The 15971-nt window shown below is 45.2% G+C and overlaps 1 protein-coding gene across 1 annotated transcript; it reads left to right on the top strand.

Annotated features, from left to right (window-relative positions):
* Positions 1 to 1330: 1330 nt before the first annotated feature.
* On the top strand, positions 1331 to 14885 carry LOC140393700 (pepsin A-like). The gene is made up of 9 exons (XM_072479994.1): positions 1331 to 1449; positions 1547 to 1700; positions 3051 to 3168; positions 4853 to 4971; positions 5639 to 5838; positions 7500 to 7619; positions 9610 to 9754; positions 13977 to 14075; positions 14176 to 14885. Exons 1-9 carry the CDS (start codon positions 1394 to 1396, stop codon positions 14320 to 14322), a joined length of 1158 nt encoding a protein of 385 aa, XP_072336095.1. The 5' UTR covers positions 1331 to 1393; the 3' UTR covers positions 14323 to 14885.
* Positions 14886 to 15971: the final 1086 nt, after the last annotated feature.

Raw genomic sequence — 15971 nt, 5'->3', positions numbered from 1 at the left:
ACCATTGTCCCACCGAAAGTCTAAAAATTCAACGTGGGGAAAACTATAAATGACCAACAAAAGAAAGAAACAGCTTTCATAAGAACAGGTTCTCCTACCATGCCCTGCTCTGACCTATTCCTCCGCCTTGCTGGGTCAGGCACGTAATGGATATGAATTGGAGCAAGCAAGAGTAAGCTAAACGTTATACATTGCAGAAGGGACAACGAGTTATCAAGTTGTTACCAGTTGGTAGTTATGTGGAAAGCAAATCAGTTGTCTTGAAAGGAAAGGAAAACCTTCTCAAGGTTTGTTGGCAACAAAATGATAAGGTGACCAATTGCAACCAATGTAGACATAACCAAAGACATGAGACAGTAGGAAAACAGAGACAAATGCCTTGTTCAGTTAGCGAGGTTGATAGGGATTAACTAGAATTCTTCAGTCTGGTTTTCAATACAGAAAACAATGAACTTATCCGATTCATCCTCTTGCAGCTGGTTGGATAGCTTTCTGATGGAACTTTGTCTCTCTCTCTCTCTCTCTCTCTCTTCCTCTCTCTCTCTCTCGCCCTCTCTTTCTCACGCTCTCTCTCTCTCTCTCCCTCTTTCTCTCTCTCGCCCTCTCTTTCTCATGCTCTCTCTCCCTCTCCCCTGTTTATTGAAGTGAAATAGCAGCTCTATTGCTCTGGAAATCGTGAGTGCCTGAACATGCTTTCCTGCAAAGCTGAAATGATTCTGAGGTTGCAGAGAAAGTTCAATAACAATAATCTTTATTGTCACGAGCAGGCTTACATTAACACTGCAATGAGTTTACTGTGAAAAGCCCCTAGTCGCCACACTCTGGCACCTGTTCGGGACACTGAGGGAGAATTCAGAATGTCCAATTCAAGTAACAAGCATGTCTTTCGGGGACTTGTGGGAGTTTGCACATTCTCCTTGTGTCTGTGTGGGTCTCACCCCCACAACCCAAAGATGTGCAGGGTAGGTGGATTGGCCACGCTAAATTGCCCCTTAACTGGAAAAAAGTAATTGGGCACTCTAAATTTATTTTAAAAAGAAAAAAAAGAATTACGTTGACGGCCTCGCTGGACCGAGCGCCGGGAAGCTTGCGGCAGTTCCCGCTCGCTACCACACTTAGACATCTTTCTGGAGAACCGCACCCTTAACATATTTTGTATTAATCCAAATGCTCTCAATTACTGACTACTTAAGTTGAACATTGTCCTCAACTAAAGAGATTATATTTGAGATAAACTAATCATGAGTACATTAATATTTAATTCTCATGTTGAATGATCGCACCTGAGTCCTCGTGACAATGGAATGGTTTGCTCAGAGTGGCTATAAATACTGCAGCTCAGACCCCAAAACTTCAGATTCTGAAGAGTCCCTGAACCAACCCAACTGGCAAGATGAAGTGGCTGATCATCACCCTCGCTTGCATTCAGCTCTCTGAATGCCTGTTAAGGTAGGAAACCGTCAAAGGGCAAGAGAGGGAAAAATAATTGGTCATCAAGCAATAGTAAAAGCTGATGAAGCTTCTAACTTACTTTATTTCTTTGCAGAATGCCCTTGCTTAAGGGCAAATCGACTCGGGATGTTCTGCGGGAGAAAGGGTTGCTGGAAGACTTCCTGAAGAATCACCCACATGATCCCTGCTCAAAGTTTGAAGGACCCTTATCCCTGAATGCAAATGAACCAATGACTAACTACCTGGATGTAAGTAACCTGTCAGTTTTCCAAACAAAAAAGGAAAACTACATCTTAACTCACCTTCATTAAACCAGCCGCTCGTTATTCCAGAACCAATTGTTAGATTATCATAGATTATCATAGAATTTACAGTGCAGAAGGAGGCCATTCAGCCCATCAAGTCTGCACCGACTCTTGGAAAGAGCACCCTACCCAAGGTCAACACCGCCACCCTATCCCCATAACCCAGTAACCCCACCCAACACTAAGGGCAATTTTGGACACTAAGGGCAATTTATCATGGCCAATCCACTTAACCCGCACATCTTTGGACTGTGGGAGGAAACCGGAGCACCCGGAGGAAACCCACGCACACACGGGGAGGATGTGCAGACTCCACACAGACAGTGACCCAAGCCGGAATCGAACCTGGGACCCTGGAGCTGTGAAGCAATTGTGCTATCCACAAGGCTACCGTGCTGCCCTGAGTTAGTTAAGGATAATAATTCATTAGCATGAATACAGGGCTGGTGTATCATCTGTTGTAGATCTTTAACCTGCGATAACTTACACAGGAAGTGTCAATGGGTGGGTTTCAGCTGTTCCAGTTTGGGCTGTTGATAGGTGCTGAGAATAACATGGAGCACTGGGCAATGGTTATTCTCCAGACTGGAGGACAGTGTATGGGTATTTACACCATGAGTCGGTTTTAGCTCCATGGCTTTTCTAGATCTAGTTTAATGACTTGGGTGCGGCGGGACACAATTTCAAAATCTGCAGGTGATACACAATTTGGAAGTATTGCAAACCCTGAGGATATTAGTGAGAATCATCAAGGTGACACAGTGAGGCTGGTGACTGAGGTGAACACGTAGCAGTTCAAATTTATTGCAAAGATGTATCAAGTGATTCATTTTGGTCAGAAGGACAAGGGGAGGCAATATAAAATAATGAATACAATGCTACGAGGGGTTCAGGAGTAGAGGGATCCAGGTGTATGTATCCAAAGATTGTTGGAGGTGATGTGCAGGTTGAGAATGTGGTTAAAAGGACATTCAGGACCCTGGACTTTATGAATTTGGGCGTAGAGGATAAGGCAAGGGAATTATGACGAAACTTTACAAAACACTGATTCGGCATCAACTGGAGCGTTGTGTCCAATTCGGAGCACCACATTTTAGAAAGTTGTGAACTAATTCGAAAGCGTAGAGAAAAGATTTCCGAGAAAGTTCCAGGGATGGGGAATTTCAGTTCCATGGATTGGTTGAAGAAGCTGCAGCATTTCCGATGGATTTTGAGAAAACTAAGCCTCATAACACCTGATGCACTGATACATTTCCAGTTGATGTATTTTGGTCTTATCGTTTTTTCTGACAGATGGAATACTACGGAAGAATCAGCATTGGGAACCCACCACAGAGTTTCACTGTCATCTTTGACACTGGCTCATCCAACCTTTGGGTCCCATCAGTTTACTGCTCTCAAGCATCATGCAGTAAGTATACATTACCCTGCTCTTCAACATGCTTCCCTCTGTGACATTTCTTCTCGCTAATGGCAGTAATAGGAAGGGAGTCATATTCCCAGAATAATCACAGTTGAAAAGTGCGTTCTGTAAGATTGGGTGAAACTAGAATTTTGCTTTGTTAACTCTGAGCTTCGGGAGAATTGAAACAGAGCTTTGATTTCTCGGACCTTTTCGCTGTGGTTCTTTGTCTTCCTCGGGATATGGGTAAATCTTCGGATGAATTTACCCGAACACAAATTAGCATCAGTGTAGAATGATATCCCGTTCACACTCCTGGGTAGGATGGTTACACCAACCAAAAATAACACATGGTGGAGACCTTGAGCAGATTGGAAACCTGGAAGAATTTAGAAAGATACTTAGTAATCATTCAGCTTCATCAGTAAACTAAACAAATCACGAGTGTACAGAGAAGGTTCATTCCCCTTAACCCTGTGTCACAGAGTCATAGGACTGAATGTTCCATCCATTCCCGCTTGTCGATCTTCCGACTCCTCCAATGGAGAACCCTTGCGACGGGTTCACCGTCAGAGGAGGGTTTGATCCACACAAGCGTCGTAGACATCGGCGGGCAGGAAGGTCCCGCAAGAGACCAAACACACCTTGGGGGGGGGGGGGGGGGGGTGGAGGATGGAAAATCCCACCGATAGAGTCATCATTGCAGAGAAGGAGACCATTCAGCCCATCGGGCCCATTTCTCACTGCGGAGCTATTTGGTCAGCACCATTCCCTGCCTCTATCCCGTTGTCCTGCTAGTTTATTTCCTCAAGTTCACCTTTCACAATCGTTGATTATTTGTCCTTCCACCATGTTGTAGGCAGTGACCTCCAGATCACTGCCACTTGCTGCACTAAAATAATATCTCCCTGCATCATTATTCAACCCCATAAATCTATGTCCTTTGTTCTTGAACGGTCTGTGAATGGGAACACCTTTTTTTGTCTACCTTATCTAAAACTGTCTTAATTTATAATCTTCTACACTTCTGTCAAATCTTTCCTCAAACTCCTTTTCTCCAAGGGGAAAAAAACTCACATTCTTCACCCTAACCTGGTGGCTAAAATCCCTCAGCCCTGCAACCAGTCTGGTGTGGAGTTGAATTTGATTTGGTTAAACCTATCCAATGAGTAGGCCAATAAGGGGGCCTCCTCCAGTCCAGTATGAGATATCTTCATTTGCTGATGTATACACAAGCACACACACACAGACACACACACAGACACACAGACAGACACACACACAGACACACACTCTAGCACACACGCACACACACACACACACACAGACTCACACTCTAGCACACACACACAGACACACACTCTAGCACACACACACACACTTGCGCAAACACACATACAGATGCCCACACACACATGCCCACACACGGACACGGACACACACACACCCCACACACATGCAGACACACACACACACATGTCCACCTCAAACATGAAGACAGCTTTCTGCTCGCCATCACATTCTCAGCAGCACCTCCAAGCAAAAGGAAACTAGTAACACTGTAGGAGGCTAAAGAAAATGGGTTGAGATTCTTGTTAAAATGGAAACCATTGAAAATGTGATGTAATAGATTATTTTTTTGTGCAAAACTAAGTTCCTACATTAACATCATGAAATGAATGCTCCATTGCAGCGAAGCATCGCAGATTCGACCCCAGTACGTCTTCAACATATCATTCAAACAACCAGGGTGTATCTATCCAGTATGGTACAGGCGCCATGGTTGGAATACTGGGATATGATACTGTCAGCGTAAGTAGACTGTAACTTTCATCAAAGAAAGTAAACCACATAACAGTGATAATTGATGTCTGAGGTTTAATCCTCCAGATCAAGATACAAAGATCTTGGAATCAAGAAGCATGAGTTTGATCAATTAGAAGTTGAGTCGCTGTGTGGATGTTATAATGATGGAGCAGAGAGCGTCTCCAAACTTCAAGTTGATTATTTGAAACAAAACCTGCCTGAAATTCTTTCCAATGGAACAGTAGAAATTTGATGAAAATGCTCCCTTCATTCAGCCATTCAATTCGACTCACAACCTTGTGTCTATTTGTGTTGAATGTGGGATATTTTCCCTATTAGTTCTCTGCCTGAGCTCAGTGGTGTCACTCTGAGTCCGAGGATGTGAGTTCCATCCCACTTGTGCAGATAATCCGGATTGACAGTGCCATGGTGTGATAGGAGCCCCGTCAGGGGGGTGCAAATAATCCCAGGCTACTATTCGATGAAGAAGGAGTGTCTTCTTTTCGATTCTTTTCCAAGATGTATCCATGAACCAGGATTGCTGACGAAAACGTTGCATTGGGCATTTGTCCCATTGGTGCTCACAATTGGCTGTGTGGGAAAACCTAATTTACTGGGGAACTTGCAATCCACAGGACAACGTTCTGCTTAATCCCTCATGATTTGTTTCTAGATTTCAAACATGGTGATCCGTGATCAGGAATTTGGTCTGGCCACAAGTGAACCTGGTGGTTTCTACTCCTATGTGACTTTTGATGGAATTCTCGGCATGGGCTATCCATCTCTTGCATCAGGAGGGGCCACAACCGTATTTCATAACATGATGACTCAAAACCTGGTGGATCAGCCTCTCTTCTCCGTCTACCTAACGAGGTAAACATCTTTGCTGTATCTCATTTCCCTGAGTGAAGCGCAAACGGCTTATTTTGGTTTCACTCAAAACATCACCTTGCCTTCGTTGTTCACACTCTTGTCTTTCAGTCAGAAAGTTGTGGGTTCAATTTTAATGTGAAAATTGAGCACATTGTGTCAGTCAATAGTTAAGTGTGGCATTGTCCCCATGGTATTGTGTGCAATGTTGGTCCCCATATCTAAGGACACGTGTACTTGTATGGGAGGCAGTAGTTCACTGGATCGGTCCCTGGGTGAGAGGACTATCCTCTGATGAGATGCTCAGTGGATTTGGTTTATATTCTCTGGAGTTTGCAAGAATTTGAGATGATCGGAGCAGTGTTCAATTGTTCGTCATTCGATTAGGTGTCTCAGTTGAATGTTCACAGTGAGCGATTAGTTAAGCTTAGGTGAGGTCACTTGGTGAGAGAGAGACTGGGCTGCAGTCGGCTGCTGCAAACATACGAGCGGACGTTTTTCAATCATTGTAAATAAACCTTATCCACAACACGTGGACAATGGTGTGTCATCTCTGCGTATCTCCAAGGCACAAAATACAACAGTGTCTGTGAAACATTCACGGTTCTGAAGGGGTTCGACAGGATAACCCTTCCATGTGTGGACAAGTCCCGCCCACTGCCAATCAGCGCCCAAGTGAGCGTTAAATGCCAGTGCGGGTTAGAGAAGTTGCCATTTGCAGGTTAGATGCTGAATCTCGGGACGATGAGCGCTGATCACTCTCCATCCTTCAAACCCTTCACTCTGGACATTTTGAATCTTTAGCATTCTCCACCCCAAAGGAGCGGATGTTCCATCGTTCACTGAACACTGACAGAGACACATTTTTGATTGTCCAGTGTGTCGAGGGATACGGGAAGCAGGCAGGAAAATGAAATCCATTTTCCATCCTTTCCACTGAGCTCCGTCAGCTTATCCATGGGATCCTGCTCTGCACAAAGTGCCAGCCACATTTGCCTGCACTGCAACGTTAAATACAATTTGAAACTATTAATTGATTGAGAAGAAGATAAGGCCACCCTGAGGATTTGAAAGACACTAGGTCAATCCTAGTGCTTTCTCTCAAAGTGATTTGGTTCTGAACCTTGAATCTGTTGTGTGGTAAAACCAACCAAATTCAGAATTCAAACCGATAAACAAAGCCAGGTTATGTTCTGCATGATTCATTTAAAGGACAAGTTGCTGAGTTTGAATTTATTATTCTGAATTTATCATTAGTTTTTATGGCAATGGAGGGGCAGCACGGTGGAGCAGTGGTTAGCACTGCTGCCTCACAGCGCCCACGACCCGGGTTCCATCCCGGCCCCAGTCACTGTCCTTGTGGTGTTAGCACATTCTCCCCGTGTCTGCATGGCTCTGACCCCCACAACCCAAATAGATGTGCAGGGTAGGTGGATTGGACACCCTAAATTTCCCGTTAATTGGAAAAAAAAGAATTGGGTACTCTAAATAAATTTTTTAAAAATTCTGGCAATGGTTCAATCGGTGTCTTTTTGTTGCTTATTAAGGAAGTTGATTATTTTACATACAATATCCAATAGGCAGTCACACCACTAAATATTAAACAGCTAAACCACAAAACTGTCAATTGCTGAACTTTTTAATGATTCTCTTCTGTTTCATAGAGGGTATGGTGAGTCCGGAAGTGAAATTATGTTTGGTGGAATTGATTCAAGCCACTACACAGGTCAAATTCGTTGGGTTCCTGTCACTCGTGAGTTCTACTGGCAAATCAACATTGATCGGTAAGTGATACAACTGGGATGGATATTTTCTGCTCCTCCATTGCAGACCGAGATAATGATTTTACCAAACTATATTGAAATATGTGGACCTGGATTCTATGATTCACGGCGCTGGAATCGAGAATCACGATGACCCGAGGATCGCGGGTGATCGCAAACACAATTTGTGCCCGATGTCGATTCCGACGCCATGCTCTGGTCCCTCGCTGGCGGCGATATCGAAGTTTGTGCCCCGCACCGGCAGATCCATGTAAAATGGTCATTTGCATGGATTTCTATATCATTAGTGGCTTGGACACTTCATGTTCTACCCTTCCGCGATGCTCTGCCCCTCATAGGCAGAAGTCTAGTTGGTGTGAGTCATTGCAAGTATTTACAACCAGGGAGTTGACGCCATGGTTACGGAGGGGCTGCAGGAGGCTAAAAATAGATTGCAACACCCTCAAAGATTGTTAGGCTTGCTAGGCGGTAGGGGCTGGGCCAGGGGCAGTAGCAGCGAATGCCTTGGTGCCAAGTCGGGGTGACCACTCGGGTTGGGGGGTGGTCTGGCTCAGATCGCCATTGCTGCAGGATGTGATTTAAATGCCCCCCTTTTGTGCTACGTAAAGGCTCCTGACTGATCACACTGCTCAGTGCTGCCTCTATCCTTCGAATGCTCTGAAGGCCTCTGTTCATCTGGGTACCCACACAAGCTGCCCTTCTGGACCCCCTCACCTGCTTCATTGAGGGGATTGCCATGGCCAGACAAAATCAGGGATCCACCAGGTGTTGGCACTCCTCAGAAGCGTGGCCCCAATACAGAGGAATCAGGGGGTCAGCAGAACTCACCCCACCCAGAGGACACCTGCATCATGGCCTTCGGTACCCTCCCTGGTTCTCTGCCCCTCTCAGGGCAGAGGCCTCACCAGTGAACCCTACCCCTCAGGATCACCAGCTGTCTCCTCCTGGTGAAGTTTCCAATCGTTCCAACACCCGTTGGGACAGGATTTGGTCTTAATTCGCGCCGGCAGTGTGCTGGCCAATGTGTGTGTCCTGACTCATTCAACGAATGGCGCTCCCAAAAGAAGTATAAATCGCACACTATTCAATCCGGCGGCAACTCACCTGGGGCGGGATTCTCTGATCCTGTGGCTAAGTGTTGACGCCGTTGGAAAAGCTTTTCTCGACGGGGTCAGCACGGCCACAGAATCAGCAATTCTGGCCCCTACAAGGGGCCAGCACGGCACTGGAGGGGTTCACGCCGCTCCAGCTGCTGATCCTGGCGTGAACTGGGCGCTGCCGGATCCGCGCATGCGCAGTGGCGCCGACGCGAACCTGGTGGCTCTCTTCTCTGCGCCGGCCCTGACGCGACATGGCGCAGGGCTACAGGGGCCTGTGCGGAGGAAAGGAGGCCCCCAGCCAGACAGGCCGGCCCGGCGATTGGTGGAGCCCGATCGCGGGCCAGGCCACATCGGTGGTCCCGCCCCGGGGTCGGATCACCCTCCCCTGCACAGGCCGTCCCCGGACACTTCCACTCCGAAGTCCCGCCGGCTGGGAGTGAACGGCACCGGTGGGACTCGGGTGTTTTGTTGCGGCCGTTCGACCCATCCCGGACTGAGAATCGCCGGGGGGGGGGCCGTAGTGCGGCCCCCGGTTGGTGCCGCGCCAGCGCCGATGAAGCCGATTCTCCGTTCTGCAGAGAATCACATCCCGCCGTCGGGGCGGCGTGGCACGATTCGCGCCAGTTCCGGAGATTCTCCGGCCCGGCCCCGGGCTGAGAGAATCCCGCCCATCATCTGCCAAACGGAGAATTCTGGCCATGAACTAAAAGCAAAGAAAGAATAAAATACTTTGACTAATTTCAAATTCTCAGTTAAATCAGCATTGATGGAAAATATAATTAATGTCTCAGCTAATGAGGAAACTCAACTTATTATTATTTGTTCAATTGCCTTACACATGAGGCAGTTTCAGGTCTTTGACTAACTCTTCATGTATTTTTCTCCCTCAGAGTGACCATCGATGGTCAGGTTGTGGCCTGCAGTGGAGGGTGTGCTGCCATTGTTGATACTGGCACTTCTTTCCTGACTGGATCCACCTCAGCCATCAACACCATTCAGCAGTATATTGGAGCAAGCGGAAGCCCAGCTAGCGCGGTAAACCCTTGTTTCCGCAATGGGTTTGGCATTGGGGTTCTGACTGTGCACCGATGAGTGATTGTTCATGCTGCTTGTCGCAGACCATCTAAGTTATTGCAAAGTGCAAATAGATGTAATTGTAAAAACATTGCAAATTGGCACATGTATGTTGAGCCAGAGGAACTGGGCAAGGTACTAATATTTAGCATCAGTGTTCACCAAAGAAAAGGACTTTGTGGAAGATGATCCTTGGGTAGGGTGTGTGGACAGTCTGGGTCATGTTGACATTAAGAAGGAGGAAGTATTGGGTATTTTAAAAGACCTTAAGGTAGATAAGTCTCCTGGGCCGAATGGGATTTACCCCAGAATACTGAGGGAAGTAAGGGAGGAAATTGATGGGACTTTGACTGACATCTTGTATCCTCATTGGCCGGTGAGCCTCACGTCGGTAGTAATAATAATAATAATTGCTTATTGTCACAAGTAGGCTTCAACGAAGTTACTATGAAAAGCCCCTCATCGCCACATTCCGGCGCCTGTTCGGAGAGGCCAGTATGGGAATTGAACCCGCGCTGTTGGTCTTGTTTTCATTACAAGCCAGCTGGTTAGCCCAATGCCAGTAGGTAAATTATTGGAGAGAATTCTCAGGACAGGATTAATACCGAATAGGAGGAGGAAGTATTGGGTATTTTAAAAGACCTTAAGGTAGATAAGTCTCCTGGGCCGGATGGGATTTACCCCAGAATACTGTAGGAAGCAAGGGAGGAAATTTCTGGGGCCTTGACTGACATCTTTGATTCCTCATTGGCTACACCTGCCTGGGGAAAGCTGGCAGTATAATCAAAGATCCCTCCCACCCGGCTTACTTACTCTTCCAACTTCTTCCATCGGGCAGGAGATACAGAAGTCTGAGAACACGCACGAACAGACTCAAAAACAGCTTCTTCCCCACTGTTACCAGACTCCTAAATGACCCTCTTATGGACTGACCTCATTAACACTACACCCTGTATGTTTCATCCGATGCCAGTGCTTATGTAGTTACATTGTATATCTTGTGTTGCCCTATTATGTATTTTCTTTTATTCCCTTTTCTTCTCATGTACTTAATCATCTGTTGAGCTGCTCGCAGAAAAATACTTTTCACTGTACCTCGGTACACGTGACAATAAACAAATCCAATCCAATCCAAGGTGAGATCCTAGAGGACTGGAGAATAGCTAACGTGGTACGGCTGTTTAAGAAAGGTAGCAGAGATAATCCAGGCAACTATAGACCGGTGAGCCTCACGTCTGTAGTGGGTAAAGTCTTGGAGGGGATTCTCAGGGACAGGATTTATAATCATCTAGATAGGAATAATATGATCAGGGATAGTCAGCATGGCTTTGTGAAGGGTAGGTCATGCCTCACAAACCTTATTGAGTTCTTTGAGAAGGTGACTGAACAGGTAGACGAGGGTAGAGCAGTTGATGTGGTGTATATGGATTTCAGCAAAGCGTTTGATAAGGTTCCCCACGGTAGGCTATTGCAAAAAATACGGAGGCTGGGGATTGAGGGTGATTTAGAGATGTGGATCAGAAATTGGCTAGCTGAAAGAAGACAGAGGGTGGTGGTTGATGGGAAATGTTCAGAATGGAGTACAGTCACAAGTGGAGTACCACAAGGATCTGTTCTGGGGCCGTTGCTGTTTGTCATTTTTATCAATGACCTAGAGGAAGGCGCAGAAGGGTGGGTGAGTAAATTTGCAGACGATACTAAAGTCGGTGGTGTTGTCGATAGTGTGGAAGGATGTAGCAGGTTACAGAGGGATATAGATAAGCTGCAGAGCTGGGCTGAGAGGTGGCAAATGGAGTTTAATGTAGAGAAGTGTGAGGTGATTCACTTTGGAAGGAATAACAGGAATGCGGAATATTTGGCTAATGGTAAAGTTCTTGAAAGTGTGGATGAGCAGAGGGATCTAGGTGTCCATGTACATAGATCCCTGAAAGTTGCCACCCAGGTTGATAGGGTTGTGAAGAAGGCCTATGGAGTGTTGGCCTTTATTGGTAGAGGGATTGAGTTCCGGAGTCGGGAGGTCATGTTGCAGCTGTACAGAACTCTGGTACGGCCGCATTTGGAGTATTGCGTACAGTTCTGGTCACCGCATTATAGGAAGGACGTGGAGGCTTTGGAGCGGGTGCAGAGGAGATTTACCAGGATGTTGCCTGGTATGGAGGGAAAATCTTATGAGGAAAGGCTGATGGACTTGAGGTTGTTTTCGTTGGAGAGAAGAAAGTTAAGAGGAGACTTAATAGAGGCATACAAAATGAGCAGGGGGTTGGATAGGGTGGACAGTGAGAGCCTTCTCCCGCGGATGGATATGGCTGGCACGAGGGGACATAACTTTAAACTGAGGGGTAATAGATATAGGACAGAGGTCAGAGGTAGGTTCTTTACGCAAAGAGTAGTGAGGCCGTGGAATGCCCTACCTGCTACAGTAGTGAACTCGCCAACATTGAGGGCATTTAAAAGTTTATTGGATAAACATATGGATGATAATGGCATAGTGTAGGTTAGATGGCTTTTGTTTCGGTGCAACATCGTGGGCCGAAGGGCCTGTACTGCGCTGTATTGTTCTATGTTCTATGTTCTATGATACCGAATAGGAAACAAATGGAATTATTAGCGATAAGACACATGGTTTTGTGAAGGGGAGGTCATGCCTCACTAACTTCATCGGGTTTTTTGAGGAGGTGACAAAGATGATTGATGAAGGGAGGGTGGTGGATGTTGTTCACATGGACTTCAGTGAAGCCTCTGACAAGGTGCCTCATGGCAGACTGGTACAAAAGGTAAAGTCACACGGGATCGGAGGTGAGGCGGCAAGACGGATACAGAACTGGCTCGGTCACAAAGACAGAGGGTAGCTGTGGAAGGTTATTTTTCTGAATGGAAGGTTGTGACTAATGGTGTACAACAGGGATCTGTGCTGGGGCCTCTGTTGTTTGTAGTATACATAAACAATTTGGAGGAAAATGTAGCTGGTCTGATTAGTAAAATCGGAGATGACACCAATGTTGGCGGAGTGACGGATAGTGTTGATGATTGTCAGAGAATACAGCAGGACAGATAGGTTGGAGAATTTGGCAGAGAAATGGTAAATGGAGTTTAATCCAGACAAATGTGAGGTAATGCATTTTGGTAGGTCTAACATAGAGGGGAAATATACCGTAAATGGCAAAACTCTTAGGAATATAGAAAGCCAGAGAGATCTGGGTGTGCAGCTCCACAGATCTTTGAAAGTGGCAACACAAGTGGACAAGGTAGTCAAGAAAGCATATGGAATGTATGCTTTCATTGGATGGTGTATCGAGTATAAAATCTGCCAAGTCATGCTATAGTTGTATTGAACATTGGTGAGGCAGCACTTGGAATAGTGCGCACATTTCTGTTCGTCACGCTACGAGAAGGATGTGGCGGCTTTGGAGAAGGTGCAGAGGAAGTTTATCAGGATGTTACCCATTCTGGAGGGTGTTAGCTATGCGGAGAGGCTGAATAAACTTGGACGGTTCTCATTAGAATGATGGAGGTTGAGGGGCTACCTGATAGAGGTCTAAAAGATTAAGAGGGACATGGATAGAATGGATGGGTAGGCACTCTTTCCCAGGATGGAGGGGTCAGTCACTAGGGGGCAGAGGGTTAAGGTCCATGGGGCAAATTTCAGAGCATGTGCAAGGTATTTTTTTTACACAGAGGGTGGTGAGTGCCTGGAACGCGTTGCCAGGGGAGGTTGTGGAAGCAGATACATTAACGGCGTTCAAAAGGCATCTTGACAAATACATGGATAGAATGCGTACAGAGGGATACGACACAAGGAAGTTCTGGGGGTTTTGGCCAAGGTTGGTATCATGACCGGTACAGGCTTGGAGGGCCGAAGGGCCTGTTCCTGTGCTGTATTGTTCTTTGTTCTCTTTGTTCTTTGTAAGTTGCTCCAACAAAATGCCCTCAGCATCTTGCTGGATGAGGGTGGGTAGGAAAGGAGGAAGGGTATGACTGAGAACACTGAGTGGTGTTCAATTAAATTCAATAAATCACTGTAGCTTGGACACCAAGCCCCAGAAATACCCGGAAATTAATCACCACTTGTAACAAAATTAAGGTGCAGAGTCTTTACATTTTGGAACCTTCTCATTTACTAAATGATTTATTGTAAATCCAAATACTGACACAGTGACTAAACACTGTTTCTATTTTCTGACAGTCCACAATAGACTGTAACAACCTGAGCAGCATGCCCGATGTGGTCTTCACAATCAATGGAATGGACTTCCCTCTTTCCCCACAAGTCTATACATTGCAGGTATGCTATTGGACAGCAATAGGCTGCGAGAATACACTCAAAATCTCAGAAGCTGCAATGGAATAGTTGTTAAATTTACTTGTTCTCCTTCTCCTTACAGGAAAATTACTACGGCCAAAGAACTTGCTACAGTGGATTTGCTGGAGGCGCTGCAAACCTTTGGATTCTGGGAGATGTGTTCATTGGGGGATATTACACCATTTTCGACCATGGGAACAACCGCTTGGGCTTTGCTCAGGCTGTCTAAGTTCTTTATTCCTGTTCTCGTTAAAAGCACAGCCCGATTTGCATTTGGAGCCATCACATAGTTCCCCAGTGCAGGACAGTATAATTGAGCAAGTCACCATCTCCAGAATGGCTATAAACAAAGGCGTACCATTGGCTACTTGGCTGTGGTTTGTGTTCAGCAGCACATTGCACCAAGTCACAGCTGGAAAGCAATGAAAATAGAAGTAAGAACTCAAGAAATGCCTTGTCAGGGTGGGCTTCTAAAGGAACAGGTTAAGAACACTGGTTGTGGATTGTAAATGAGAATGTTTATACGGTCTAATTCTACTCCCTCTCTGATTGTGAAACACTTTTACTCAGCTCTCTTTTGATTCTGACTTTCAGCTGTGATATATTCTTGGTGCAATGATTCACTCCAGAGACAGACACACATTTCTGCTGAAGGTGGATGACCTCTGCAGTGAAACCAGATTTGATGTAAATGTGATCCTAACATCATACAGCAGCCATTTCTATCCTTTGGAATCTCTTCATTTATAATAGTTCTTAAAATTGCTCAATAAAATATAATTATGAAATTCACACTCCCAGTTGTTATATTCCTTGCCTTTTCCCCAAGACAGCCAGATACGTAGTGTTGACAAAGAATATAAAAACAAGAAGTTTAAATCAAAACAAATTTATTTTACGCTACTAAACTTGATCAGGTTAGCACACTTTACTAAGTAACAGATAATAAACTAATATACTGAATCTGTAGTACAGTAATCAATAGTCTCTCTAACTATTAAATTACATTATAACTTGACCTCGTGCTATATATCTGCAATGAAATCTCACTCGGCTCTCATCAGCTTCTCATCAGCTTCTCCCAGAATTCCTAGAGATGCTGCCTTATATACAGTAATTTAGTAACGCCATCTAGTGTTGAGTTACTCATAGTTTCTGATATAACCCTTGCACTATACATATCATTAATGTTGATATACACTTGCACTATACATATCATTACATCGCCCTTTTTTAAGACATTTCTTTTCTATATGATTAAAGAAAAAAACGTATAACATTAGTGCAGAATACATTGAGATGTATACTCTGTTAACAAGTGAGTAAGAAAAAAAATTATTCAAGCAGTTCATTTGTGTTTCTTCACAAGTTAAGTCTGTCTGGTTTTTTTCTTATTCTGGATGATCCTCTCAATCCAGTACGAGAGTGGTAGATGTCTTGAATGTCTTCTGGAAGTCATCTGGTATCTTGGAAGATGTTGTTGTAGTACGAAATAAACTTTAATTGAATTGAAGATCAGGGAATAACGTACTGGAAGATTGAACTTTCAGAAGGGCTCTACGATTTCTTCTAACAATCGAAGTGTCATTCATCTGAATGATGTATGAACGAGGTGCTGCTTGTCGTATGACCTTAGCTAGATCAGACCAGCCTCCAGTGGGAATATGAAGACTCACTTGATCACCTGGATTCAGTGTTTCCTGTGGTGTCGCATGTTGATTGTCGTATTTCTCCTGAATGTTTTGTTGACGTTGCATTTTTTTAAGACTGGCTGAAGATCTGGATCAGAAAGCCTTATGCACAGAAGAGTTGCACGCAATGTTCTATTCATCAATAGTTGAGCAGCGGATAAACCAGTTGCTAGAGGAGTAGCTCTGT

Source organism: Scyliorhinus torazame, chromosome 17, assembly GCF_047496885.1.
Source record: "Scyliorhinus torazame isolate Kashiwa2021f chromosome 17, sScyTor2.1, whole genome shotgun sequence".
Lineage (NCBI taxonomy): Eukaryota > Metazoa > Chordata > Chondrichthyes > Carcharhiniformes > Scyliorhinidae > Scyliorhinus > Scyliorhinus torazame.
The sequence above is the reverse complement of the archived record's forward strand: the minus strand, read 5'-3'. Positions and strand labels throughout refer to the sequence as shown.